The sequence below is a fragment of the Marmota flaviventris genome, chromosome 10 (genome assembly GCF_047511675.1).
Source record: "Marmota flaviventris isolate mMarFla1 chromosome 10, mMarFla1.hap1, whole genome shotgun sequence".
NCBI lineage: Eukaryota > Metazoa > Chordata > Mammalia > Rodentia > Sciuridae > Marmota > Marmota flaviventris.
The window spans coordinates 122,531,444-122,556,153 of record NC_092507.1 but is presented as its reverse complement, the minus strand read 5'-3'; the positions used below and the strand labels follow the sequence as shown (position 1 = coordinate 122,556,153).

The following is a 24,710-nucleotide window of genomic DNA, read 5'->3' as shown; positions in this document are numbered from 1 at the left end:
CTAATGGTAAGGCTGGTGGTATAGCTCAATGGTAGAGTGCTTGCCCAGCATGTGTAAGGTGTAAGGACCAGAGATCTGAGATTGATCCCCTATGGAAAAAAAAAAAAAAGACACAGTGGCAGAGCTTATAATCCCAGCAGCTGATGAGAGTGAGGCATGAGGAACGCAAATTCAAAGCCAGCCTCAGCCTCAGCAATTTAGCAAGGCCCTGAGCAGCTCAGAAAGACCCTGGCTCTAAATAGAATATTTTTTAAAAAGGACTGGGGATGTGGCTACATGGTTAAGCACCACTGGGTTCAATCCCCAGTACCAAAATAAATATATAAAAATGAATGATCTGGGTGTAGCACAACTGTAGTCCCAGCTGCTTCAGAAGCTGAGGCTGAGGTGGGAGGATCATCTTAAGCCCATAAGTCAGAAACCAACCTGGTTGACATAGCAAGACCCATGGTAAACAAAGTTAATGGCATTGTTTGACTTTTGACTTGTATTATAGCTATCTATGGCCCTGGACAGGTTGTAAGATTTTTTTTTTTTTAAGCCACATCCCCAGCTCTATTTTGTATTTTATTTAGAGACAGGGTCTCACTGAATTGCTGAGGCTGGCTTTTGAACTTGTGATGCTCCTGCCTCAGCCTCTCAAACTGCTGGGATTACAGGCGTGCGCCACCGCGCCCAGCTGTAAGATTCTTTATGGTAAATGCTTTTGCTTCATTCAAGAACTTGCCCTCATTTTGGGGTTCCTGTTTCTAGAGTGGTTCAGTGCAGTGCTGTCACCTGCTGGTCGCACATGGCCCAGCAGCCCTGAGCCCAGCACCTTCCTCCCTCCAGTACTAAGGCCTGTGCCAACCTTACCTGTCAGGAGCTGAAAGTTGCTTGTGACAATGCTGACTCACGGTATCACTCTTCAGAACTTTTCCCACTGACTCCCCCCACCCAGCAATGGACACTCTACATCTTCTCTAGAAACACAGCAATATAATCGGATCTCAAGGATCTGGACGGCAAAGAAAGAAGCCGATAAACATTTTGAGAATGGAGAATGTGCATCCCCTTCTGCCTGTTTCAAAGAGTCAAGTCGGTTTTATCAGAGACCTTCTATTCCTTTTGTCCTTCGTCTTATGTCTAGGTGACCATTTGGCCACTGGCCCCCTTGGCGACAGGGATGGTGAACCGGAGGTAGAGCACAGAGTAGGTAGGCGGGGCTTGAGGGGTGGGGCCAGGCCAGAGGGCCTCTCACTTAGGAGCTTCTCCATTCTGTCAGCTCTCCGGGAACATCCAAGGCAAGACTGGCACCAGTGCGTGACAGGTGAGGGACCAACAATGATAGAAGGTAGACTTCAGGGTGACGGTGGGCAGAGGGTCTCTAGCTGTTTCAGACCTTAGCTTTCTATATTGTGAAGCTTACACTTGCAGAATTCTTGGTTGTAACCCAGTAAAGTTGAGTTTTCCCTGGGGCAAGGCGCCTGGGAAAGAAAGTCCCGGCTTGGGAGAGGGGTGTGGGTGGGGAGGGCTGAGGGCTGAGGGTGGGTATGGGTGTGTGGCGAGGATTGGAAGATATAAGGAAATGTCAAAGACATGGAGGTAGGTGGGTCAGGACAGAGGGAGACCACGGCCAGAATTAAAGGCAGAGCCTGGAGGGGAGAAAAGGGGACACTGTGAGGAGGAGAGGGTGAGAAGACTGAACCAAATGTGAGATGGCAATAAGGGCAAGGCAGAGCTGGGTAACAGGAAGGCCAAGGAGGAAGGAAGGCTCACATGGAGCAATGTCTCTTCCGGTGGCTGTGGAGCCTCATCTAGAAAGCCCCAGGGCAAGCCAGGAGCAAATCAATGTTGAAGGTTCCCATTGGAATGATTCAGCTGGGGAAGAAACCCCTTCAGGTACCCACCTCCCCTGCCTCTTCAGACTCCCATATTCATTTAGGGGAGAGGACCAGGCTGCTCCTCACTGCGGTCACAGCCACCACATCCTGCAGAGCAGGGGAGGGGGAAGTAAGAAGCCAAACAACCAGAAGAACCAGAGGCGAGGATCCGGGGGGGCCCTGGACATATTCATCATATATATCACTAGGAGGGTCTCTACTTCAGCTCAGCAGACCAGAGCTTTACGACTACCTGCCCTTCTTGAGGTGCTTGTTTCTCAGACTTGCTCAGTGTCTTCAACCTCGTTGACAGCTCTGGGGAAGAAGGGCTTTTTGGATTATTTGGTTTGACATCCATTGTTATCATTTACTAGTGATTTCAGCCAAACTGCTTAATTTCTCTTAACTTCAGTTTTTCTCATTGCAAAATGGGGATACCAACCTTATACAGTTGGGTAGACAGGTAATTCATATAAAGCATTTGGCACACAGTAGGTTTTGAGTAAATGTTAGGTATTCGTATTAGTACTCCTTGGGTCCCTGTGTTTGTCACTTTTTCAAATGCAAAGCAGTGACTGGGTATGGTGGTGCACACCTGTAATCCCAGTGATCTGGGAGGCCAAGGCAGGAGGATTGCAAACTCAAGGACAGTCTCAGATGCTTAGGAAGACCCTGTCTCAAAATAAAAAATAAAAAGGGTTGAGGGGCTGGAGATGAGACTCAGTGGTAGAATGCATGAACAAAGGCCCTGGGTTTGATCCTCAGCACTGCAAAATAAATAAATAAAATAAAAAGGGCTGGGATGTAGTTTAGTGGTAGAGCACACCTGGATTCAATCCCAAGTATTGAAAACAAATAAGATAAAAATGCAATATAGTACAGATGGGCTTTTGGAGACCAAAAAACCAGTTGTGATTGATCTTGGGTAAATACTTTAACCCAAGTCTGAGTTTGCTCAGTAGTAAAACATCAAGAGTGATGTCTATACCTTACAGCTGTAGGTATACAGTTAGCATCCAAAAATGATAGCTGTGAGAATTAACTGCCAGGTAAGCCCCACTCTCTCCACTGTGGCAGCAACAGACTACTTCCCCTGAGGCTTTGCAACTCCTGGAGGCTAGCTTCTCTGTGTGCTCGGTCCTCCAGTCTGGGTAACCCACGCTCTTCAGGGCTGTTTTGGAGATCAAGATTTCATACAGCACTAAAGGAAAAAAGCAACAGCAAGGCAGAGAGGATGGAGGGGCCCAGGGGAAAGAGGACAAAGGAACCACAGAAGCAACAGAAAGGGGAAAAGCCGGTTCTCTCTTTCTAAGGAAGCCTGTGGCCTCTCTTCTAGTGACTGTCCACATACCCATTCCCAGACACCATGGAGTCCTTCAGCTCAAAGAGTCTGGCACTGCAAGCGGAGAAGAAACTACTAAGTAAGATGGCAGGTCGGTCTGTGGTTCACCTCTTCATTGATGAGACAAGCAGCGAGGTGCTAGACGAGCTGTACCGTGTGTCCAAAGAGTACACGCACAGTCGGCCCCAGGCCCAGCGGGTTATCAAGGACCTGATCAAGGTGGCTGTCAAGGTGGCTGTGCTGCACCGCAATGGCAGCTTTGGCCCCAGCGAGCTGGACCTGGCTACCCGCTTTCGCCAGAAGCTGCGGCAGGGTGCCATGACAGCACTGAGCTTTGGCGAGGTGGACTTCACTTTCGAGGCTGCCGTGTTAGCAAGCCTGCTCACTGAGTGCCGAGACACGCTGCTGGAACTGGTGCAGCACCACCTCACACCCAAGTCACAGGGCCGCATTCGCCACGTGTTTGATCACTTCTCTGACCCAGGGCTGCTCACAGCCCTCTACGGGCCTGGCTTCACTCAGCACCTTGGCAAGATCTGCGATGGGCTCAGGAAGCTGCTGGATGAGGGGAAGCTCTGAAAGCTCTGAACCCAGCACCGCCTCCCGTGGCCAGCTGGAAAACAGATAACAGGCTTTCTAACCCTGCTCATCTGCACTAACGCTTTTCAATCCTCAGCCTTCGTTCTCAAGAGTGCTTTAGACTTTGAGACCACCCTGCCCCCAAACTGCTGGTGGAGAAGGAGCAATGCTGAGGGGTGAGGACTCTTTCCCACTCCAGCCCTAGCACAGGAAACAAAGCAGCCTGAAAAAGGCGAAGTGAAACTTGGATCTTTCTCCCATGAGGGACTCTGAAACAGGGAAGCCCCTTCTCCCATGAATCAAGGGAAGGGGGTGCAGCCCATATAACCCCTCTGGGGACACTAAAGACAGGAGGGGGTAAGGTGGCCCTTAGAGATGTTCTAGACTCCCAACTCTAGGTGGAGTTTGCCCAGATGTCAGAGCCTGTTTTAGAGTGCAGGAAGAAGCAACTAGGGTAAGGGAGATTCTCACAGGGGAAATAAAACTATTAAAATGTGCATAGGGCTCAATGTTTAATCTCTCCAGTTTTTTATACCTTAGGATCATCACAGAGGAAAGGAGGTATATAAACACCACTTGTCTCACCTCTCACTATTTCCAAACATTTCCAGTATTATTGAGGTTCCCTTGTCTACTTCTTCTGTTTAAGACAAAAAACCAAACTGTACCGCAAACCAGTGCTACAAATTGCAAATAAATATGCAGTAAGGGACAAGGCGTACACAGACAGGCTTTAGTGGGGAGGGGGTGTAACAAAGAGACTCCCACAACTGTCCTTCTCACACCCCAAGGCAATGCTTCTTCTATCCCTTAGCTCCACTGCAGGCTGAGCAGAGAGAGGTCAGAAGGGTGAACTGGAAGAATGGAGAATTCAGGTCTCTACACTGCTGCTTTTTCTTAGAAGTATAGGGACCTAGTTGGTCAGACTGAACCCAAATCCTTCACCTTGAGACTGGGGAAAAGACTTGGCACAGCCCACTGTTCTCCATGACAGCGCTAGACCACGATTCCCCTGTCCTTGATAACATGCGTGGGCAAGGAGTGGGGAAGCTGACGGACCACTTAATTGTGTCTGGGTTCCCCTCATTCCAGGGCTCTAGAAATCACATTTTCAGCTAACAGTGGGAAAGAGTTAGATACAGCAAATAAATATTACTTCAATATAGCACCAAATAAATTAGGTAACACATGTGGAGATAGGGAAGAAGTTGAAAGGGAGTCTTTGCTTCTCTGCTCTAAGGCCAGAGAATGGTGAAAGGGATAGGAAAGGTAGCAAGGGTATAAAAAGAACCTTTTGAATCTAAAGGAAAACTCTAGATTCAGCCCAAGAACTAGGGAGGGGTCTAGGCCCCATCTCGAACTCCTGCCAGAAAAATGCCCAGGCCAAGGAATTCTTGGTCTACGGGGAGGCTGGAGAAGACAGCAGGAGTCGAGGGAGTCAGGCTGGGAAGCCATGTCCTTGAGCCTCACCTCAGGCTCCTCTCCCCCTCACATTGCTTCTTCAACATACTGCTTCTCTCAGTTCTGGGAACATCAGAGTTTGAAGATTTCATCCTCCTGGTCCCGCAGTGTCTGGGTCCGAGAGGTCCGGGTCAGTGGCACAGGACCTAGGACTGCTCGTTGCTGCATCCGAGGGGAGCTCTGATGGAGACCTGCATCTTCCCCAAGTATCCTGCAGGTGAGAAAAGCAGGGAAAGAGTGATAGATGAAGGGAAGAACGTGAGAATAGGCCAAGAGAAGAGGGGAAGCTCTCTTCCTCTCTTGATTCCTGAACTAGCTGTTCTAAGATGTATTTCTCAATACTAATGCTCCTGCATGGATTATCAGAGCAGGAAGAAGTCAACTATTTTATTCCACTGATAACATGGAACCCAATTTCCCACCACCTCAACCCATCCAGCAGCCATTGGCTCTGCTCACTGTCTTGGGGTCACCAAGGAAAAGGTATCACCTCATTTCTGCTGGCACTTGTGTTTATGCTTAGGTAAGATGGAGGAATCTATGCAGGGACTTACAAGGAACTACTCAAGACCCACCTGCTTTCCCCTGTTCTCAGCTTTTGGGCAGCAGCCTTCTTTGACAGGCTGATCTGTGAATCAAGCTTCTTAAGGAAATCAGAGGCAGAGAGGTCATGGAGGGGAGTAGGGGGTTCCTGGCCAGCTTTAGGGAGAGCTTCACCATTGGCACGGCCTGAACCTGTCTCTTGTTTCTTCCTCTCAGCTGAGTGTAGCTGAACTTCATCCTTACGTGGGTCTACCTCTTCCTCTCCATCTTTCTCTTCCTCTGAATCCAAACCATTGAACAGGTCTCTGGGCTCTCTCAGGATGGGGATGTAGAGAGTTTTCTTCAGAAAGATGGAGTCATTAGTATAAAGGCGGTTTGCACGCTTGATCTGTTCCATCTTTTAAAAAAAGCCATCAAGATTAATAACAGTTACAATGATCAATCTTACATAGTATCTAAAACTTTTTAAAGTAATTGTACAGTCGTATCATAACAACCAATCTAAAATACATAGGGCTGACATTATTCCTATTTATATGTAAGCCATTTTCATACTCTTTAGTCTTAGGGCCCCTTTACATTTTTTTAAAAATATTTATTTATTTATTTATTTAGTTAGTTAGTTAGTTTTCGTCGGACACAACATCTTTGTTTGTATGTGGAGCTGAGGATCGAACCCGGGCCGCACGCATGCCAGGCGAGCGCACTACCACTTGAGCCACATCCCCAGCCCCGCCTTTACATTTTTAAAAATTATTGAGGCAAAAAGCTTTTATAAACCAGGCATGGTGGTGCATGCCTGCAGTACCAGCTACTCTTGAGGTTGAGTAGGAGAATCACATGTTTGAGGCCAGCTTGGGCAGCTTAGTGAGACTCAAAATAAAATGAAAAGGGCTGGGGACATAGCTTAGTGTAGAGTGATTGCCTACCACATGTGAAGTCCTGGGTTAATTCCCATTATGGCAAAAAAAAAAAAAAAAAATTCTAGTAAATTAAACTGGGGTAGAACTAGAATCCTTGGCCTTTTACTCCTCCTGGGAATGCTTTTCACACTATAATAATTTCTTTCATAAAATATTTATTCATCACTGAACACAGTGACTGCCATCACAATCTATCTACTTGGTCTTGCAATGTCAGGCTGAGGATGCAGCTCAGTGGTATTTCCTGCTTGGAAATACATCTTTCCCCCCCACCCCCAGTACTGGAAATTGAACCCAGGGGTACTCTACCACTGAGCTATATCCCTATTTTTTTATTTAATTTTTTTTTAAACCAGGGATTAAACCTAGGAGTGCTTAACCATCAAGTCACATCCCTTTCCCTTTTAAAATATATTTTAGAGACAAGGTCTCTTTAAATTGCTTAGGGCCTCACTAAGCTGCTGAGGCTGGCTTTGAACTCACAATCCTCCTGCCTCAGCCTTCCAAGCCACTGGGATCACAGGCGTGAGTGACCATGCCTGGCTTGATTTTGATTTTTTTTTTTTTTTTATGGTATTGAGCCCAGGGCCTCGCACATGCTAGGCAAGTGCTCTACTATTAAGCTACATCTTAAAAAATTATTATTATTATTATTTAAATTTATTCATTTTAAAAATATCTTTATTTTATCTTTATGTGGTGCTGAGGATCAAACCCAGTGCCTCATGCATGCCAGGCGAGCACGCTACCACTTGAGCCACATCCCGAGCCCCCAAAGTTATTTTTTGAAATAGAGTCTCTCACTAAGTGGCCCAGGCTGGCCTTGAATCTGCAATCCTCCTGTCTCAACCTCCAGTGTAGCAGGGAATTACAGGCAAATGCCACAATACCCAGTTCAATGTCATCCTTATCATGTTTTTGTTTTGTTTTAGGTGGACACAATATATTTATTTTTATGTGGTGCTAGGGATCGAACCCAGTGCCTTGCGCATGCCAGGCCAGCCTGCTGCCACTTGAACCACATCCCCAGCCCCTTATCATGTACTTTTATCATCCACACCAAACTGGACAACAAAAGTGCTCTAAAAATCTGGGCTAGCAGGGCTGGGGATGTAGCTCCGTGGTAGAGTGCTTGCCTAGCATGTGCAAAGACCTGGGTTCAATACTCAATGATGAATAAAGAGAGAGAGAGTGAGAGAAAGAGAGACAGACAGACATGCCTCATCTGATCTTATCTTCATGTCTAATGCCATTGCCCTAGAATAAACCCTTAATATTTCTCATCTGAGTTATCCCAACAGTGTAGTTGCTCTTCCTCTTTCACTTCTACTCATCTTCCTCTTCACAAATAGAAAAATAATCTGATTAACCCACTAGCCTGCTTATAAACTCCTATGGATCCTCACTGGCTAAAAGGTAAAAATCAGGGGTTATAGCTCAGTTGGAAGAATGTTTGCCTTGCATGCACAAGGCCCTGGGTTCACTCCCAGCACCACCAAAAATGAAAAATAAATTAACATTCAGGGTTTTCTCAGTCTAGTTTTCTCAGTCCAGAAATGTCTAGCCTTGTCTCTCTTCTGCCATCTATACAAACTTTGCTATCCTGAACTTTTCATTTTTCTTTGAAGATTTCATGATCTTTCATACTTTGTCTTATTCAAGCTGCTCTTTCTGCCTGAAATGCCTCCCCACTCTCCCCTTCTCTGCTTGGAGAATTTTTACTCATCAACACTCCTTTTGTGTTACCTTCTTCACAGCTGTAACTGATGTAATAATACTGGTCCTTCGAGGTGAGGGGATAGCTCAATAACAGAGGACTTGCCTGTCATGTGCAAGCCTCTGAATTTGATCCACGGAACTACACAAAAAACAAAAACAAGCTGGATGTGGTGGTGCATCCCTGTAATCCCAGCAACTAAGGAAGGTGAGGCAGGAAAATCAAAAATTCAAGACCAGACTGGACAACTTAAGGGGACCCTGTCTCAAATTTTTAAAAAAGGAGGGGGCTGGGTAAATATTAGTGGTAAAGCTCCCTGGCTCAATTCCCAGTACCAAATAAGTAAGTAAGTAAATAAATAAATAAATAAATGGCTGGGGAATAGTTCAGTGGTAGAGTGCTTGCATATCATATGAGAGACCCTGAATTCAATCACCAGTAATGAAAAAATATAAAAGAAAAAAACCACAAAACACATTGCCTTACCATATTGTTATTTACTTCTATGAATGTTTTACTCAAACCCTGTGTCTTTGTAGCATTTTTTTTTTTTTTTTTTTTTTTGACGGTGTTATTGAACCCAGGGCCTTGTGCATGCGAGGCAAGCACTCTACTAACCGAGCTATATCCCCAGCACCTATTCAAACCCTGTGTCTTTATTTATGATTACTATTTTTAAAAATAGTTTTTAGTTGTAGATGAACACAATATTTTCATTTTTATTTATTTATTTTTATGTTGTGCTGAGGATCAAACCCAGGGCCTCATGCATGTGAGGCAAGCACTCTACCACTGAGCTACACCTCCAGCCCCTTTATGATTATTTTTTTTAATGCAGTGCTGGGGACTGAACCTCAGGGCCTTGTGCATGCTAGGCAAGTACTCTCATTGAGCCAAATCTCCAGCCCTCCTGTGAATCTTAAGGGCAGGGATGGTGACTTGATGTCTCTGTATCCCCAAGGTGTACCTTAGCATCTCACAGAGCTTGGCACCCAGCAGGGGTTTACTTATTCATTATGAATAAACTAGATGATAAAATATAATAACTAAAGATAGAGTATGTTAGTATTATCAGAAGGCAGAGTGTCAATTTTATTATAATTTCATTTTATATTGGCACCAGTTTGGAAAATCACTTTTTTTTTGGACCTGGGGATTAAATCCAGAGGTGATTTACATTGAGCTACATCCCCAGTCCTTTTTATTTTTTATTTTAAGATAGGGTCTAAGTTGTGGAAAAAAAATATATATATAAAGATAATATCAGATAATATATGAATATATATATATATATATAAAACTGAATCGTTTACCACTGAGCTACATCCTCATCCTCAATCTTGATAAGTTGGCCTTGAATTTGTGATCCTCCTCCCTTAGCCTCCCAAGAAGCAGAGATTATAGGTATGAATCATACCTGGCAAAAGTAAGAATTGTATTTTTATTTATTTATTTTGGTACCAGGGATTGAACCCAGGGATGCTTACCCACTGAGCCACATCCAGAGCCCTTTTTATATTTTATTTAGAGACAGGTCTCACTGAGTTGCTTAGGGACTTACTAAGTTGTTGAGGTTGGTTTTGAACTCATGATCCTCCTACCTCAGCCTCCCAAACCACCGGGATTACAAGAGAGCATCACCACACCCAGCCTCAGCCATTTTTATTTTTTATTTTGAGACAGGGTCTCAATAAATTGCTGAGGCTAGCTTTGAACTTGTCATCATCCTGCCTCAGCCTCCCAACTTGCTGGGATTATAGGCAGGCACTACCAACATCTGGCTTAAAAGTGAGGATTTTAATATGAGATGACCTGGTGTGAATCCTAATTATACCAATTATACTGTCTGTGTAGCCTTCCTAAGTCTGACTTTCAATTTATTTATGATATATGTTTTTATCTATTCTGTGGTACAGAGGATTGAATCCTGGGCCTCATACATACTAGGAAGGCACTGAACTACACCTCCAGCCTTTTAAATTTTGACACATGGTATCATTATTTTGCCCAGGCTGGCCTCAAACTTTCAATCCTCCTGCCTCAATTTCAAGAGTAGCTAGGATTATAGGTATATGCCACCATACTGGCTCCTCATCTTTTTTTTTTCTTCTTTTTTAAAGAGAGAGAGAGAGAATTTTAATATTTATTTTTTAGTTTTCGGCGGACACAACATCTTTATTTGTATGTGGTGCTGAGGATCGAACCCGGGCCGCACACATACCAGGCAAATGCACTACGGCTTGAGCCACATCCAAAGCCCCCTGGCTCCTCATCTTTAAATGAGAATAAGGACTAGGAAGGTAGCTCAGTGGTAGAGTGATTACCTATCATGCTTGAGGCCCTGGGTATGATCTCTAGCACCACAATAAATAAATAAGTAAGAATGGTTATACCTATTTCATAGTGTTATGAAGATAATATCAGATAATATATGTATAGAGTCTGGCACATGCTAAGTGTTCCTTAATTAATAGGTAGGTAATAACTTAAGTAAATATCATTATTTAATACACTTTCTTCATTTTACAAATAGTGGGAAAATTGAGGCTCCAAATGAGAAGAGACACAGCTACTAAGCAGAATAGAACCAGAACCTAAAATTCTTCATTAGACTACAGATCTTTTTTCAGGGATATAAGAAACCCTCAGGATGAGGGTGGTGGTGGTGGTAGTGGTGCATGCCTGTAATCCCAGCTACTCCAGAGGCCTAGGCAGGAGGATTGCAATTTTTTTTTTTTTTTTTGAGGATTGCAAATTTGAGGCCAGCCTCAGAAAATTTACTGAGACCCTAACTCAAAAAAGGAAAGGGGGCCGGGCGTTGAGGATGAGACTCAGTGGTTAAGTGCTCCTGGATTCAATCCTCAGTACCAAAACAAACAAAAAAAGAAGGTATATCAGGCTGGGGGGTAGCTCAGTGGTAGAATGTTTATCTACGTGCAAGGACCTGGGTTGATCCTTAGCACTAAAAAAGAAGGGGAGGGAAACTGGACTACCCAGGAAATCACTTATTATCTACTGAGTTTTGTTTTTGTTTTTTGGTGCTAGAGATTGAACCCAGAGCCTTGCATATGCAGATGCTCTACCAGAGAGCTATATCCCATGGTCCCCCAATTTCCTTGACATACCTGCAAGCCTTTGCTGAGACCAAGAGGCTGTCCTATATACTTTCTTTTTTCCTCCACTTTTTTTTTGATTGATGCATTATAGTTGTACACACTGATGAAATATTTTGTTACATATTTGTATATGCACACAATGCCCTATAATTTCATATTCACTTCCTTTGCTTATTAGGTCACTCTCTCTACTTGAAATGTTCCCTTTTTTACACTCCCAATCTCCACCTGTAGATTTTTTTTTTTTTTTAGAGAGAGAGAATTTTTTAATTTTCGGTGGACACAACATCTTTTATTTTTATGTGGTGTTGAGGATCCAACCCAGTGCCCCACGCATGCCAGGCGAGGGCGATACCGCTTGAGCCACGTCCCCAGCCCCTCCACCTGTAGATACTCAGCCTCAATTTCATTCCTTCATTCCAAAAAAAAAAAAAAAAAAAATCTTTTAAGCTTCTAAGTATCTGAGACAATGCCAGACTTTAGACATACAAAGTTGAAAAGAAAAAGTTCCTACTCTATAGGATATAGGCTATTGGAAAGACAAAGATATAAATAACTATATTAAATAGGTTTATTGGAAGGGAGTATAGAGGAAGTCTTTCAAAGCTCAATGTGATAGCACCCTTAAAACCTGCACTGATGGCTATCCCTGCCTGCTTCCAAGTAAAAGTTAATCTTTTCTGTTTTCCCGCTACTTGTAATTACCACTACAAACTCACCACATTCTTTCACCTATAATCATTATTTGTATCTCTGTCCATTCTCACTAGACTGTAAATTATATGAGCACAGCAACCATATATTTATGTTTCTGTCTCCAAAAAGGGTTATCACAGTGCTTTAAATGTACAAAGCAAGCCGAGTATGGTGATACACACCTATAATAATTCTACTTGGTGAGGCCTTCAGCAACTTAGTGATACCCTGTCTCAAAATAAAAAATAAAAAGTGATTCAGTGGTAAAATGCCCTGGGGTTAAATCCCCAGTACCAACAAGAAAAATAAATAAATATACAAAGTATAAAACTGTTGTCTAAATTCAACATTGTTTGTATGAGATGGAATAGGACATGGGGGGCGGAATCTCATCAACTTTAATGTTATAAATAAATATATATATATATATATATATATATATATATATATATATATATTTTTTTTTTTTTTTTAATTTTTTGTACTTAGGAGTGAACCCAGGGGTACTCTACAACTGATCTACATCCCCAGTCATTTTTGTTTTTTTATTTTGAGACAGGGTCTCACTAAGTTGCTGAGGTTGGCCTTGAACCTGTGATCCTCTTGCCTCAGCCTCTGGAGTAGTCACTGGGATTATAGACACACACCACCACGCCCATCTTAATGCAATATATTTTTACATATATCAAATTTCCCATAATCATGACCTGAAATACTTGATGTACAGAGTACGTGTTCTGCACCTGGAAAGAAAGCAGAGCCCTGAGGAGGAAACAAGAATGAGAAGAGATAAACACTTTAGGCACTCAGAGCTAAAAACCATCTCTTCATTATTTGCTGTAAATGTTTAATCTCTCAATTAAATTTTTTCTATGTGGTTAATAATATGGTCTTTAGAGTCAGACAGACTTGTCTGAATTCCAACTCTGATGCTCAGTTATTTGACCTTGATCAAACTGGTTAGCCAAGCTGTCTCAAGTTTCTCCGACGCAAAAAAAAACAATAGGTGTGTACTTGGAGGGATGCGAGGCTGAAACCGGCTCCTGCACACGACGCCCGGCACGGTGTCTGGCATAACCATTGGAACTACTTCTCTGCATCGGCACCGTGGGACAGGCTCCGTCCCCACCAGGCAGCGCAACACCGAGTGGGAACCCGAGATAGGAGAGGCCACCGCGCACGCAGGGGCGCGCCCGGGAGACGGCGGAAGGGGCCGTCTGCGCCGGGCGCGGGCCTCTCCGGGTGGTCGCGCACACGGTGCTCCGGGAGACTCACCGTCACTCCGTATCTGAGGGCCAGCCCGGCCAGGGTGTCTCCGGGTTCCAGCCGGTGCTCCAGGCGCCGCTCTCTCACCGGGGAGCAGGCGGACTGCACCAGGCTTCCGTAAGAACGAGCCCGGCTGCCCTGCAGCAGCCCAGAGCCTCCCAAGGGGGGCTGTCTAGAGGGAGAAGCCATCTCCTCACCCGGACAGCTGGGGTCGCGAAAGAGGTCGCCCGGTTAAGTGACAGGCAGTGTCGCTCCAACCCAGGGAATGACTATCCAGGGAATTCCTTCTCCTTCGTTCCTAAGCCTCCCTCCGCGCCCCCGCTCCGCTTTTCCTCTCTGCAACTCGCCCACCCACCGATCTGTCCCGAGTATTCAGTCCTGGAGTCTCAACACCCTCTGACTTTCATCCCCTCGCCGCGCCTCGCTGCGGTGACCTCTGACCTTTGAACTCTAGCCCCCTCCTCAACCCGCGTTCCTCAGGGTGTCTCCTAGTACGGCGGCCAGGCCTCCCGGGGCCCCCACGTTCCGGCTCGGCGCCGTCCTGAGTTTCATCTGCTAGGGTCAGGAGCACCTCGGGCCCACCCTAGGTCGGCTGTGGCCCCTGACGAGACGCTCGAAGACTGCGAGAGTTTGTAGGGCACATTCCACTGAGCTCCTGGGAGCCTGGCTCCGCACCAGGTAGGTCACACCCTCAAACTTGGGCTCCACATTAGGTTCTGGTCCCTCCCGACGCCTGGAGTCCGTCAAGATGCTAGGGCCTCGACCCAGCTGAGCGGCAAGCTCTTTGAAAAAAAGACTTCATTTCCCAAAAGGCTCCGCGTCGGAGGGGTCGCAGCGCACCATAGGAAATGCAGTCCTCTCAGAACATTGGAGGCGGGCTTTCGGGATCGCGCGGTGCATTTGTGGAAGCGCACCTCCGGAAATTTACGGAGACCAACCCGGAAGAGACCGGAAGAAGGGACGGAGATGTTCCGTTCTTCCTACGGTAGCCTGAAGGAGTGGCGAAGCCGGCCCAAGAGAATTTATCATTTCTAGGGCTCACGTTCGTGATGTCTTTCAAGAGGGAAGGCGATGATTGGAGTCAGCTCAATGTACTCAAAGTAAGTGCTAGTAGAGGGTCTGGAGCATCTTCAACTGCCTTCTGAAGGCTGTGAAGGAGTTCTGTTATGTTGCCCTGGCAACAGCTGCGTTGGTAGTGGAGCGATCCAGACGAGAAGAAATGGGAGTGATCCCTTCTTCTTATGGAGGGACCAGAACCTAATGTGGAGCCCAAGTTGAGAGTGTGAGCTGCCTAGTGCGGAGCCAGGCTCCCAGGAGCTCTTCTTATGAGCGCTGTTCTCCCCACGACCCTTATTCCACTTGGCTCCTCATCCCTATTATTTACCTTCCACCCATCTCTCCTATTCCGCGGATCCTTTCCAAACTTCTTCTGTCCCCTGCAGAAACGAAGGGTTGGGGACCTGCTGGCCAGTTACATCCCGGAGGATGAGGCTCTGATGCTACGGGATGGACGGTGAGGGCAAAGATTGGATCGAACCTAAGGGTTTCTGGCTCAACAAACTTTTGTTATTAAGGAATCAGGAGTATCTACGATTCTTTGGTGGGAAGTGAGGACTGGAAAAGGTGGAGATCGAGAGACCTAAGGGTTAGGCTTTGGAAAGGATTGCTAGAATAGGGTGGGACAAATTCCCCACCGCAGGAAACTCCTCTGTCCTTGAGCTTTTTAATCCTCTTCTCTCCCCCTTCCCAGCTTTGCTTGTGCCATCTGCCCCCATCGACCTGTATTGGACACACTGGCCATGCTGACTGCCCATCGTTCAGGAAAGAAGCATCTGTCTAGTAAGTTTGGGGGAAGTCAGGAGATAGAGAATAAACTTAAAATTTCCACAGACCACTCTGTGGTGCTGTGGGTCAAACCCAGGGCCTTGCACGGGCTAGGCGAGCGCTCTACTGCTGAGCCTCAACCCCAGCCCTTGGTGTTAGGTTTTCAGTTCTCTTTCCTTTTCTCCTCAGGCCTGCAGCTTTTCTATGGCAAGAAGCAGCCAGGAAAAGGAAGAGAGCAAAATCCAAGACAACAGAATGAATTGAGGAGGGAAGAGACCAAAGCTGAGGTAATCAGAGAGGGAGGGGTTTAGACATACAGACAGACAGACAGACCTTGCTGCATACATTATGCTTAAAGAACTTTTGTTTCTGAAGGCTCTGACTCTTTCATTTCCGTACCAGGCTCCTCTGTTAACTCAGACTCGACTTATCACCCAGAACGCTCTGCATAGAGCTCCCCACTATAACAGTTGCTGCCGTCGGAAATACAGGTCTGTGGGATGGGAAAGCCAGAAGTAGGGAGGACAGAAGAAAATAGATGGTTCTAAATTTATTGTTTTTTAAAATGTATTCTGAGGAATACTGGTGTTTGACTTGGTTTGAATTGTTTTGGGGTTTTTTGCTTGCTTCTTTGTTTATGTAGTACTGGGGATTGAACCAGGGACACTACCTCTGAACTACATCCCCAATCCTTTTTTTTACTTATTTGTAAACAATTTTTAGATAGAACTGTGCATTGTGGCACATGCCTGTAATCCCAGCAATTTGGGAGGTTGAGGCAGGAGGATCAGGAGTTCAGAGCCAGTCTTAGCAACTTAGCAAGGCCCTAAGCAACTCAGCAATACCTTGTCTCTAATAAAATGTAAAAAAGAACTGGGGATGTGGCTTAGTGGTTAGAGGTAGGGTCTCACTAAGTTGCTGAGGCTGGCTTTGAACCTGTGATCCAGCCTCAACCTCTTGAATTGCTGGGATTACAGGCATATGCTAGCACACAAGGGCACTTAACCACTCAGTCACATTCCCAGTCCTTTTTATTTTTTATCTTGAGACAGGGTCTCCCTAAGTTACTGAACTTGTGGTCCTCCTGCCTCAGTCTCCCAAGTTGCTGGGATTACAGGCATGCACTACTACACCTTGCTAAATATAGTCTTTTTTTAAATTATTTTTTTATTTTTTAGTTTTTGGCGGACACAACATCTTTGTTTGTATGTGGTGCTGAGGATTGAACCCGGGCCTCATGCATGCTTGAGCCACATCCCCAGCCTCAATATACAGTCTTTTAAGATAAAAAGTTTAGGGCTGGGATTGTGGCTTAGTGTTAGAGCACTTGCCTAGCATGTGCGAGGCACTGGGTTCGAATTTCAGCACCACATATAAATAAAATAAAGATCCATTGACAACTAAAAATAGTAATGTCATTTAAAAAAAAAAAAAAAAGATTAAAAGTTTTAAAATGTTAAGCTAGCTTTTCCCAAATTCATGATTCCAAAATCATATTAATGAAAGATATTTATTTATTTATTTATTTATTTTTTAATATTTTATTTTTTAGTTTTCGGTGGACACAACATCTTTGTATGTGGTGCTGAGGATTGAACCCGGGCCGCACACATGCCAGGCGAGCGCACTACCGCTTGAGCCACATCCCCAGCCCGAAAGATATTTATTGATATCTTGACGAACACTATTTAGAAAACATTGCTTTAAGAGGTTGGGAGTCATAGGATAGTTGGCCCTTTCCATTACTGCTTTTATAGGCTCTTATTTTTTTCTACCCAGATCAGAAGCCTCTGGTCCTTCTGTCTCCTGTTCCCCTTTGCCAACCCCAGAGGTCCAGCTCCAAAGTAAGAAGATCAATAGGGAACCTGAGCCAGAGGCTGGCCCACAGGCCAAGGAGAAAGCGACTGTCTCAACCCCTGCACCTATGAGCCCCACAAGAAGACGAGCCCTGGACCATTACCTCACACTCCGAAGGTGAATATGCTGAATCACTTTCCTCAGGTTTTCTGTTTTCTCTCTGACCTCTTTTTTCCCACAGTACTGAGAATTAAACCTAGGGTCTTTTCCATGCTAGGCTTGACCACCACACTCCCAAGATTCCTTTGTCTTTTTTTTTTAATAGTTGAACACAATATCTTTATTTTATTTATTTATTTTTATGTGGTGCTGAGGATTGAACCCGGGCCGCGCACATGCTAGGCGAGTGCTCTACCGCTGAGCCACAACCTCAGCCCTTTATCTTTTAATTTTTATTTTTTTGTGGTACTCAGGATTGATCCCAGGACCTTCTGCATGTTGGATGAGCACTCTACCACTGAACTACATTTCCAGCCCCCTTTTTAACATTTTTTATTTTGAGACAGAGTCATGTTAAGTTGCCCAAACTGGCCTTGAATTTGTGATCCAAATAGCTAAGATTATAATAAAAGTGTACCACCACATGCTACCTGACCCTCCTTTTTTCAAACCTATCTAATATTTTTTCTTATTGTCACAAATTATATTACCTCCCTGACTAATTGTCTTTTCTCTGATGTTTCCAGCTCTGGATGGATCCCAGATGGACGAGGTCGATGGATAAAAGATGAAAATGTTGAGTTTGACTCTGATGAGGAGGAACCCCCTGACCTCCCTATAGACTGAAACCATCTTTCCCCATTCATTTACAAATAAACTACAGTGGGCACTGGGAGCCTGACTTTCCTTGAGTTGAGTTTCCTTTTCTATATCAGGATTTCAGATCTGTTCATTCTCAACCTGGCCATTCCTTCTCTGCAATGTACACAGCTCCCCATACTTCTAATCCCTCCCCCACCTTCTACCAAAGTCATGCCAAGCGTCAGCTGCATGCAGCCCAATGCCCTATTAATAAGTCTGTCAGAAAGAGGTCTTTGCCCTTCATGTTGTCTGCCTCCTTCCCCACCTCCACTCAAAGTCCTTCCCAGATCAAATCACATGTAGGGTTGTGGGTAGACTGGGGGACTCTGGTCAAATCTGGAAACAGGATTGAGGCCAAATACTCTGTGAAAGTAGAAAGACTGAAGGTATTGGCAGGTTTGTGGGGAACACCAAAGGAGGAAGCTCCCCCACCTTCTCCTAGTAACCTGAAACTCTCTGCCTGCTGATCCCCAGAGTATAAATAATCCCCTGATGAACTGGCAGTAACCCTTGGGGGTTAGCGCCAAGATTCCCACCCAAAAGCCCAAGAAGCAGTCATGCAGGATGGACAAAAGGGCTTTTATTTACAGGAAGAGGGGAAATGAGAATTTACGTGTCCAGGGTTCCCAGCTCTAGTTGGTCAAGGGAAGGGTGGTCTTATCTCTTCTTTTGCTGGCGACCTGTAAACGAAAGAAAGCAAACACAAGCTTTTGTTCCATCTCCTGATTTTGGCAAGGGTACTCTTCTTTCCAGTTCCTTAGAATCATAAGATGGTAGTGTCTTAGGCCACCTGACATGCCCATGCCACATTAATAACGTAAGAAACTACACCAAATATTAGAATTATGGCTGGGCACAGTGGCACATGCCTGTAATCCTAGTGATTCAGGAGGCTGAGGCAGGAGGATCACAAGTTCATGTCCAGTCTCGACAACTTAGTGAGATCCTGTTTCATAAATAAAAAGGACCGAGGATGTAGTTCAGTGGTAGTGTACTCTGGAGTTTAAAAAAAAAAAATTGTACAGCTTCCTTCCCACCTCTCTATGGGTATATATCCGGGGCAGAAGAACTTTCTATATACTTTCTCATCACTCAGGGGATCTGAACTTCTCAGATGAATATCTCTGGCAACAACCCAAGGTGTTTGTCACTAAGTCTGCTTCCGGGAGCATCAATCAGTTCCCACATTTCCTGTCTTCAGCTCACACGCACCATGTCTGCAATTACTTACGTAGTTCATTGTTCCGAGTCATGGCTTGGGCAGCCCGAGCTCGTGGCCCCTGTTGTGTAAAGTGGTAGCCAAAGCGAACGATAGAGGGACACTGCTCTAGCACGGTGGCCATTTCCATCTCCACTGCATCACCAGGCCACTGGCGCTGGAGGAGGAAGAGGTGAAAGCTGTCAGCCACCCTCTGGGTCATTCACCGTCCCAGACCATCGATGCCTTTGGGAAGTCAAGGGGCTCGTTTCTCCAGGTGATGAAGAAAGGTGCTGACTTGGTTTCCCTCACAGAGAGGAACGAGAATTCCAACAAAATCAAGTGAGATAACTGCTCCAATGGTTGGCTCAGGGAGGAAACTCATTGGGTATTAGCTGAAGGTTAAGACCAAGGGAAAGGAATGCTGACCTGGTTGTCCACACGGAGCTCAGTGAGTGTGGCATTTTCCCGAACAGCCTTCAGCACAGCCATGAGTCCTGTGCTGCTAATGAAGTTGGATTCAATGTTCAGGCTCTGGAGACTACGGTTCTCGCGCAACATGTCAGCCACCGCCTAGGTAGTAGGAACTTGGGTTAAGATTAGGAGAGTTTCACAGATGACTGAGGAGAAAGAACGGGAGCAAGAAGGAAACAACTTTTTGAAGAGTCCTTGAGGAGCTGTAAGTGGGGTTAGAGGGAGACTGAAGTAAGTAGTAGGTAAAAATGGAAATTAAGCACACAGTGGAGATGGAGTATGAGAAAGGACAGAGGCCTTTTGGAAAAATCATTTCAGGATTTCAGAGTTGCAAACCATAGGACTATGTGTCAGGGTCTCCATGAGATTTTTTTTTTTTTTTTTTTTTTTTTTTTGTGGTGCTGGGGATTGAACCAGGGCCTTGGGCCTTGTGCATGCAGGGCAAGCACTCTACCAACTGAGCTAAATCACCCCCCATGAGGTCTGTCTGAAGAAAATACAATGAGCTGGGCATAGCAGCACATGCCTGTAATCCCAGCAGCTCTGGAAGCTGAGGCAGGAGAATCCCAAATTCAAAGCTAGCCTCAGAAACTTAGCAGGACCCTGTCTCAAAAAATAAAAGGGGCTGGGAATGTTGCTCAGTGGTAAAGCAATCCTGGATTCAATCCCTGGTGCCCCCCCACCAAAAAAAGAAAGAAAATATGATGGGAATAGTACCCCTAGCCACTCCTTTATGACAGCCTTGCTCAGGGTTCATATCAAGGTGTGGGGAGAGGGCTGAGAATGTCAACTAGTCTTACATTGGCAATGGGATCACCACTCCTTGTGGCCACCAGACTGAAGCTCCGGACATAGGTGTTTGTCTTCATCGCCTCACACAGCTCACTTAGCATGGTTATTGGGATGTCCTGTCAGAGGAGCATGAGAGATGATGGGCTAGGGACTCTCATATGTCAGCAGAGTTATCCCTATGTTACTGTTTGGAAGATGGGCATCAAATACCTGTATATTATTGAGGTTCACCTCCTCCAGTTCCTTGTCATTGCTTCGAACCCTCTTTAGCATCTCCTCGATGTTTGTGGGGTTTGGGGGCTCATCTGGCACTGGCTTATACTTGTCAGGCTGTACCACACCTGATGGGTGACAGCAGGAAGGGAACCCCAACATGTCCCGCACAATCTCCCCATTGTTCTATCACTCAGGCACCATGTCCTCACCCAGATTCATCTATTTTAACCTTTGCCACGTTTTCTCTGATTCTGGGACTGCCTGCCCAGAGCCCTGGGGTGGGGGGCCATTTCCCCAACACACTCACTGCTAATGCCTTCAGTGTTGCAGATTTCTCCACTGCAGATGGCATCATAATATTGCTTGTTGCTCATCAGTGTGTACATGCCCAGAATTGCTAGAGAGGGGAAGTAAAGGAGGTGCAGGTGATGAGAAGGGGCCTGTTCCAAGCACGCCTCTCACCTTACTCTGCAGCAGCATTTGTACATCCTAACCCCTTTCATTTTTCTTTTTCTTTTTTTAAAAATATTTATTTATTTTTTAGTTTTCGGTGGACACAACATCTTTATTTTATTTGTATGTGGTGCTGAGGATCGAACCCAGCACCTCGCGCATGTCAGGCGAGCGCGCTACCGCTTGAGCCACACCCCCAGCTCCCCTTTCATTTTTCCATAGGGGTTTCCCACCCATCCTCAGTCCCCAGGTTCCCTTCTATAAATTGCCCAAGGCAGTGGTTTCTAAAACTTTGAGATAGGGCTTAGGGAAGTCCCCCTGAGGAACTATAAGAAGATGATGAGGGTCTGCAGAGAACCCCTGCTGATTTTAGCCAGAACATCTCCTTTTTTTTTTTGCTTTTATAATCTCTGTAAAATTACTCCGGGATACTACCTTGTTAAATTAAAAATGAATGCATCTATAAGTAAACAACTAAGAAAAGTTAAAGAACCACTGCCTGAGGCTTTGACATCTCTGCCCAGTTCAGAATATAGACCTTTCCCACCTATAGGTGTCCTATCACAGCAAGGACACCCCTGCCCCTGACCCTCTGCCCTCCTCCAGTTCTCACCACTGCCCACCTGCTATATCACACATCTCGGCATCTGTGGCATGGGCCAGGGCCTCTTCCAGCTCGGGCTCTAGGGTGATCTGTTCCTGTGCTGGGATTTCTCTCTTAGGCTGAATATAGGGTTTCCCTGATGGGGAGATGAAGGATGGTTCAGGCCGAGGTCATTTCTCCCAAGATCCTGGCCTCCAGCTTCCTTCCTTTCTTCAGGAGGTATAATGCTGGGTTGCTAGGGGACACCAGAAAGTCTGAATCCTCTACAAGTTCAGGACTCCTGGATCCCCTGATCCCTGATGAAAACTTCAGAGTGCAAGCTGGCAGGCAGGTGTCAGGGCACCCTGGGCAGGTAGGAGGTGGAGGTGAGAGGGAAGTTGGAGGGGAGACTGAGAGAGCCATTGAATCTCTGGGAGGCATGGAAGTCAGGGTCCCCATACCCTTCTTCTCTCCTGTGAAGGGTACCAAGTCATCCCGCTCTTTGACTTCTAGTGCCTGTTGTTCCAGGTACTGCAAAAGGGCCTCTCGGTCCAGTGGCCCTGTTGGGCTCTTCTTTGTCTGGTCACGTTGTCTTAATCCAGCTGGCAGGAGCATGTTCTGAGGGATGAGTTTTAGGAAACAAGTCAGGTACCCCTCTGGTGTACCTCCAGGGCTCCCTAAAACATCTCCAGATAGCTTTTCCCTGGCTCTCTTGGGACTCCAGGCCCTGTGGTTAGCTCTGGTCTCAGCCACCCGGGAGCCCAGCACCTTTCCCAAATGCCTGGGGACCACTCCTGGTCCTGTGCTGCAGCCCCTACCTCAGGGTCCATCTCCTGCAGCTCGCAGTCCAGCTGCTCTAGCTCCTCGGGGCTCAAGGTCCTGAGGATCTCATCTTCATCTATATCTCTGTATTTCTCCAGTTCCTTCTGATACGATGACATGGTGACCCCCACCCCTTCCCCACTGTGTGGCACTGAGAGCCTGGGGGGACATGGAAAAAGTAGTTGGACATGGAAAGACGGACATGGACACAGTATGGACATCAAGAGACAAGCGGGGGGTAGAACACTGGAGGGGAGAAATCTAGCAGGGTAGGGGAGGTGAGTCTGTTTAAGAGTTAGAATTGGTGTCTCCTTCTTCAGCTTCTATCCAATTTGGATGGGGATCCCAGGATCCAAACTGGGTCTGTCCTCTCACCGTGTGACAGGGAAATCCTGGCAACACGCACCCCATACCCTCACCCATCAGGCCTGTTGCCTAGCACAGCTGCTGGGAGCTCTGCCAGCACAGCTGGAGTCATGCCCAGTCCCCACTGAAAGGTGTGCGTATGGGGGTGGGGTGCACAGAGGGCTTCGGGGAAATTTGTCCTCTCCTTACTATTACTCAGTCTGTTTTACTAAACTGGCTAAGGAAAGGAGGAGGGCTGGTGGGGGAGGGAGGCGAACTTTTTTATCCCACCCGTATTTCCTCTTTTATGTGGAGAGATCAAGATTTCACTTTACCTCTTTGCTAAAATTCTGAATCCTTAGGGAAAGCAAGGACTCAGAAGCTAGGGGACTTCCAAGTTGGGGGAAGGGCAGTATGGCCTCAGGAGAAGCGACTGAGTCCCCATATCTGTCACCAGGAAGGTGACACCAGACCAATGGGTGAGAAATGCCTTTTAAATGGAGTAAAGTCTCTCTTAAAACTGTGGCAAGATTAAACTCACATGATCTTTTACAATGTAAAGACATACACAAACCACACATACACACCCTGCTGCTAAGGTAAAAGACCCAAAACGTGTGTGAGACAATTATATCGACAACATAAATGACACAGTTAAGGAACAGGGTGATGGCAGAGACAAACACTGAGTGACAGAGACATACTCATGTTATTTAAGAGCTACTCTTCTTCTCCTATCTCCCACCAGGTTCTCAACTATAAGCCCCCTGCTGTCCCCACTTACCAGTCCTGATGGCCACCTCCTTCTCACCTCCCCTTCTGTCAGTAGTTCTGTTCTACTGGGGCACTGCTCCGGCAGCAGGAGGAGCCTGGTGCCCTGCCGGGGGAAAGGGTGGGGGAACAGTGAGATCAGCATTTTATTATTTTAGCTCTGGCCAGGTGGGGGGTAGTGGGAGATCACATATACACAGCCCCCAATACCCTGCCCAGCCCTGAGAGCCTCTAGTGGCCATGAATAGCCATGGCACCTCTGCCTCTTCTCTTCATAAAAGCCCAGTCCTGGAGTCAAGTTCATGAGAATCAGATGGTTTCTACTATTTGATGTTTGTTACATTTAAAGCAGTAAATACAAGGTCAATGTGCTGGTTTCGGTGGTACAGCCTGTAATCCCAGTGACTCAGGAGGCTGTGGCAGGAGGATCTGGAGTTCAAAGCCAGCCTCAGCAACTTAGGGAGGGCCCCATGCAACTCAGTGAGACCCTGTCTCTAAATAAAATACAAAAAAGGGCTGGGGATGAGGTTCAGTGGTAAGCCCCTTCTCCCACAAAAATGTTGGCAGATGTAAGGCTTTTGTCTTGGTATCTAATTTTTTTAAAAAATATTTTTGTAGTTGTACAGCATGCCTTTATTTTATGTTTATTTTTATGTGGTGCTGAGGATCGAACTCGGTGCTTCACATGTGCAAGGCAAGCGCTCTGCCACTAAGCTACAGCCCCAGCCCCTTGGTATCTAATTTTAAGGTGTTTGTAATCTAGTTGGAGGAATGAATACAATCAAAAAAGGACAGGGGCTGTGGCTATGGCTGAGCAGTAGCGCACTTGCCTGGCATGGGTGAGGTACTAAAATAAAGGTCTATCAACAACTTCAAAAATATTAAAAACAAAAAAAACAAGCTGAGTATGGTGCACACACCTGTAGTCTGTTACTCAGGAGGCTGAGGTGCAAAGCCTGCTTAAGCCCAGGAGTTTGAGATCAGCCTAGGACACACAGCAAGAACCCGTGTCAGAAAAAAAACAAGAGATACAAAGGACAGCACATAATAAATGTTATCAAACAAACAC

At 45.9% G+C, this 24,710-nt stretch overlaps 4 protein-coding genes across 8 annotated transcripts; 2 read left to right on the top strand and 2 right to left on the bottom strand.

The window, feature by feature from the left end:
* The first annotated feature begins 1,199 nt into the window (after nucleotides 1-1,199).
* Tnfaip8l2 (TNF alpha induced protein 8 like 2) lies at nucleotides 1,200-4,280 on the top strand. Its single transcript, XM_027953674.2, has 2 exons — nucleotides 1,200-1,309; nucleotides 3,199-4,280. The coding sequence occupies exon 2, from the start codon at nucleotides 3,229-3,231 to the stop codon at nucleotides 3,781-3,783; it is 555 nt and encodes a 184-aa protein (XP_027809475.1). The 5' UTR covers nucleotides 1,200-1,309; nucleotides 3,199-3,228; the 3' UTR covers nucleotides 3,784-4,280.
* On the bottom strand, nucleotides 4,279-14,308 carry Lysmd1 (LysM domain containing 1). The gene is made up of 3 exons (XM_027953673.3): nucleotides 13,515-14,308; nucleotides 5,820-6,184; nucleotides 4,279-5,455 (listed from the first exon to the last, which is right to left on the bottom strand). The coding sequence occupies exons 1-3, from the start codon at nucleotides 13,692-13,694 to the stop codon at nucleotides 5,317-5,319; spliced, it is 684 nt and encodes a 227-aa protein (XP_027809474.2). The 5' UTR covers nucleotides 13,695-14,308; the 3' UTR covers nucleotides 4,279-5,316.
* A 144-nt stretch (nucleotides 14,309-14,452) lies between these two features.
* Nucleotides 14,453-18,032, top strand: Scnm1 (sodium channel modifier 1). 3 transcript variants are annotated; one of them, XM_027953671.3, is made up of 7 exons: nucleotides 14,453-14,605; nucleotides 14,948-15,018; nucleotides 15,256-15,344; nucleotides 15,519-15,616; nucleotides 15,732-15,820; nucleotides 17,109-17,303; nucleotides 17,873-18,032. In XM_027953671.3, exons 1-7 carry the CDS (start codon nucleotides 14,555-14,557, stop codon nucleotides 17,970-17,972), a joined length of 693 nt encoding a protein of 230 aa, XP_027809472.1. In that variant the 5' UTR covers nucleotides 14,453-14,554; the 3' UTR covers nucleotides 17,973-18,032. The 3 variants fall into 3 exon arrangements, with proteins under 3 accessions (XP_027809472.1, XP_027809473.1, XP_071474547.1); XM_071618446.1 differs by lacking the exon at nucleotides 14,453-14,605 and adding an exon at nucleotides 14,695-14,787; XM_027953672.3 differs by lacking the exon at nucleotides 14,948-15,018 and having other exon boundaries at nucleotides 14,511-14,605.
* Nucleotides 18,033-18,552: 520 nt separating this feature from the next.
* Tmod4 (tropomodulin 4) lies at nucleotides 18,553-24,703 on the bottom strand. 3 transcript variants are annotated; one of them, XM_027953678.3, is made up of 11 exons: nucleotides 24,562-24,703; nucleotides 23,655-23,747; nucleotides 22,522-22,684; nucleotides 22,165-22,321; nucleotides 21,744-21,860; nucleotides 20,975-21,064; nucleotides 20,662-20,792; nucleotides 20,460-20,567; nucleotides 19,615-19,758; nucleotides 19,219-19,363; nucleotides 18,553-18,667 (listed from the first exon to the last, which is right to left on the bottom strand). In XM_027953678.3, the coding sequence occupies exons 3-11, from the start codon at nucleotides 22,642-22,644 to the stop codon at nucleotides 18,645-18,647; spliced, it is 1,038 nt and encodes a 345-aa protein (XP_027809479.1). In that variant the 5' UTR covers nucleotides 22,645-22,684; nucleotides 23,655-23,747; nucleotides 24,562-24,703; the 3' UTR covers nucleotides 18,553-18,644. The 3 variants fall into 3 exon arrangements, with proteins under 3 accessions (XP_027809479.1, XP_071474545.1, XP_027809478.2); XM_071618444.1 differs by having other exon boundaries at nucleotides 22,522-23,747; nucleotides 24,562-24,702; XM_027953677.3 differs by lacking the exon at nucleotides 24,562-24,703 and having other exon boundaries at nucleotides 22,522-23,759.
* Between the last annotated feature and the right edge of the window lie 7 nt (nucleotides 24,704-24,710).

Excerpts from the sequence above, each read along its gene's own strand:
- Tnfaip8l2 (XM_027953674.2), top strand. The coding sequence starts at position 3,229 with ATGGAGTCCTTCAGCTCAAAGAGTCTGGCACTGCAAGCGGAGAAGAAA.
- Lysmd1 (XM_027953673.3), bottom strand. The coding sequence starts at position 13,694 with ATGGCTTCTCCCTCTAGACAGCCCCCCTTGGGAGGCTCTGGGCTGCTG. Across the intron at positions 6,185-13,514 it reads CCCTCAGATACGGAGTGACG|ATGGAACAGATCAAGCGTGC; the intron begins GTGAGTCTCCCG and ends TTTTTTTAAAAG. Across the intron at positions 5,456-5,819 it reads CTGAGAACAGGGGAAAGCAG|GATACTTGGGGAAGATGCAG; the intron begins GTGGGTCTTGAG and ends TCTCACCTGCAG.
- Scnm1 (XM_027953671.3), top strand. The coding sequence starts at position 14,555 with ATGTCTTTCAAGAGGGAAGGCGATGATTGGAGTCAGCTCAATGTACTC. Across the intron at positions 14,606-14,947 it reads GTCAGCTCAATGTACTCAAA|AAACGAAGGGTTGGGGACCT; the intron begins GTAAGTGCTAGT and ends TGTCCCCTGCAG. Across the intron at positions 15,821-17,108 it reads TGCTGCCGTCGGAAATACAG|ATCAGAAGCCTCTGGTCCTT; the intron begins GTCTGTGGGATG and ends TTTTCTACCCAG.
- Tmod4 (XM_071618444.1), bottom strand. The coding sequence starts at position 22,746 with ATGTCCATACTGTGTCCATGTCCGTCTTTCCATGTCCAACTACTTTTT. Across the intron at positions 21,861-22,164 it reads CTTCACAGGAGAGAAGAAGG|GGAAACCCTATATTCAGCCT; the intron begins GTATGGGGACCC and ends TCTCCCCATCAG. Across the intron at positions 20,568-20,661 it reads TGAACCTCAATAATATACAG|GACATCCCAATAACCATGCT; the intron begins GTATTTGATGCC and ends CTCCTCTGACAG.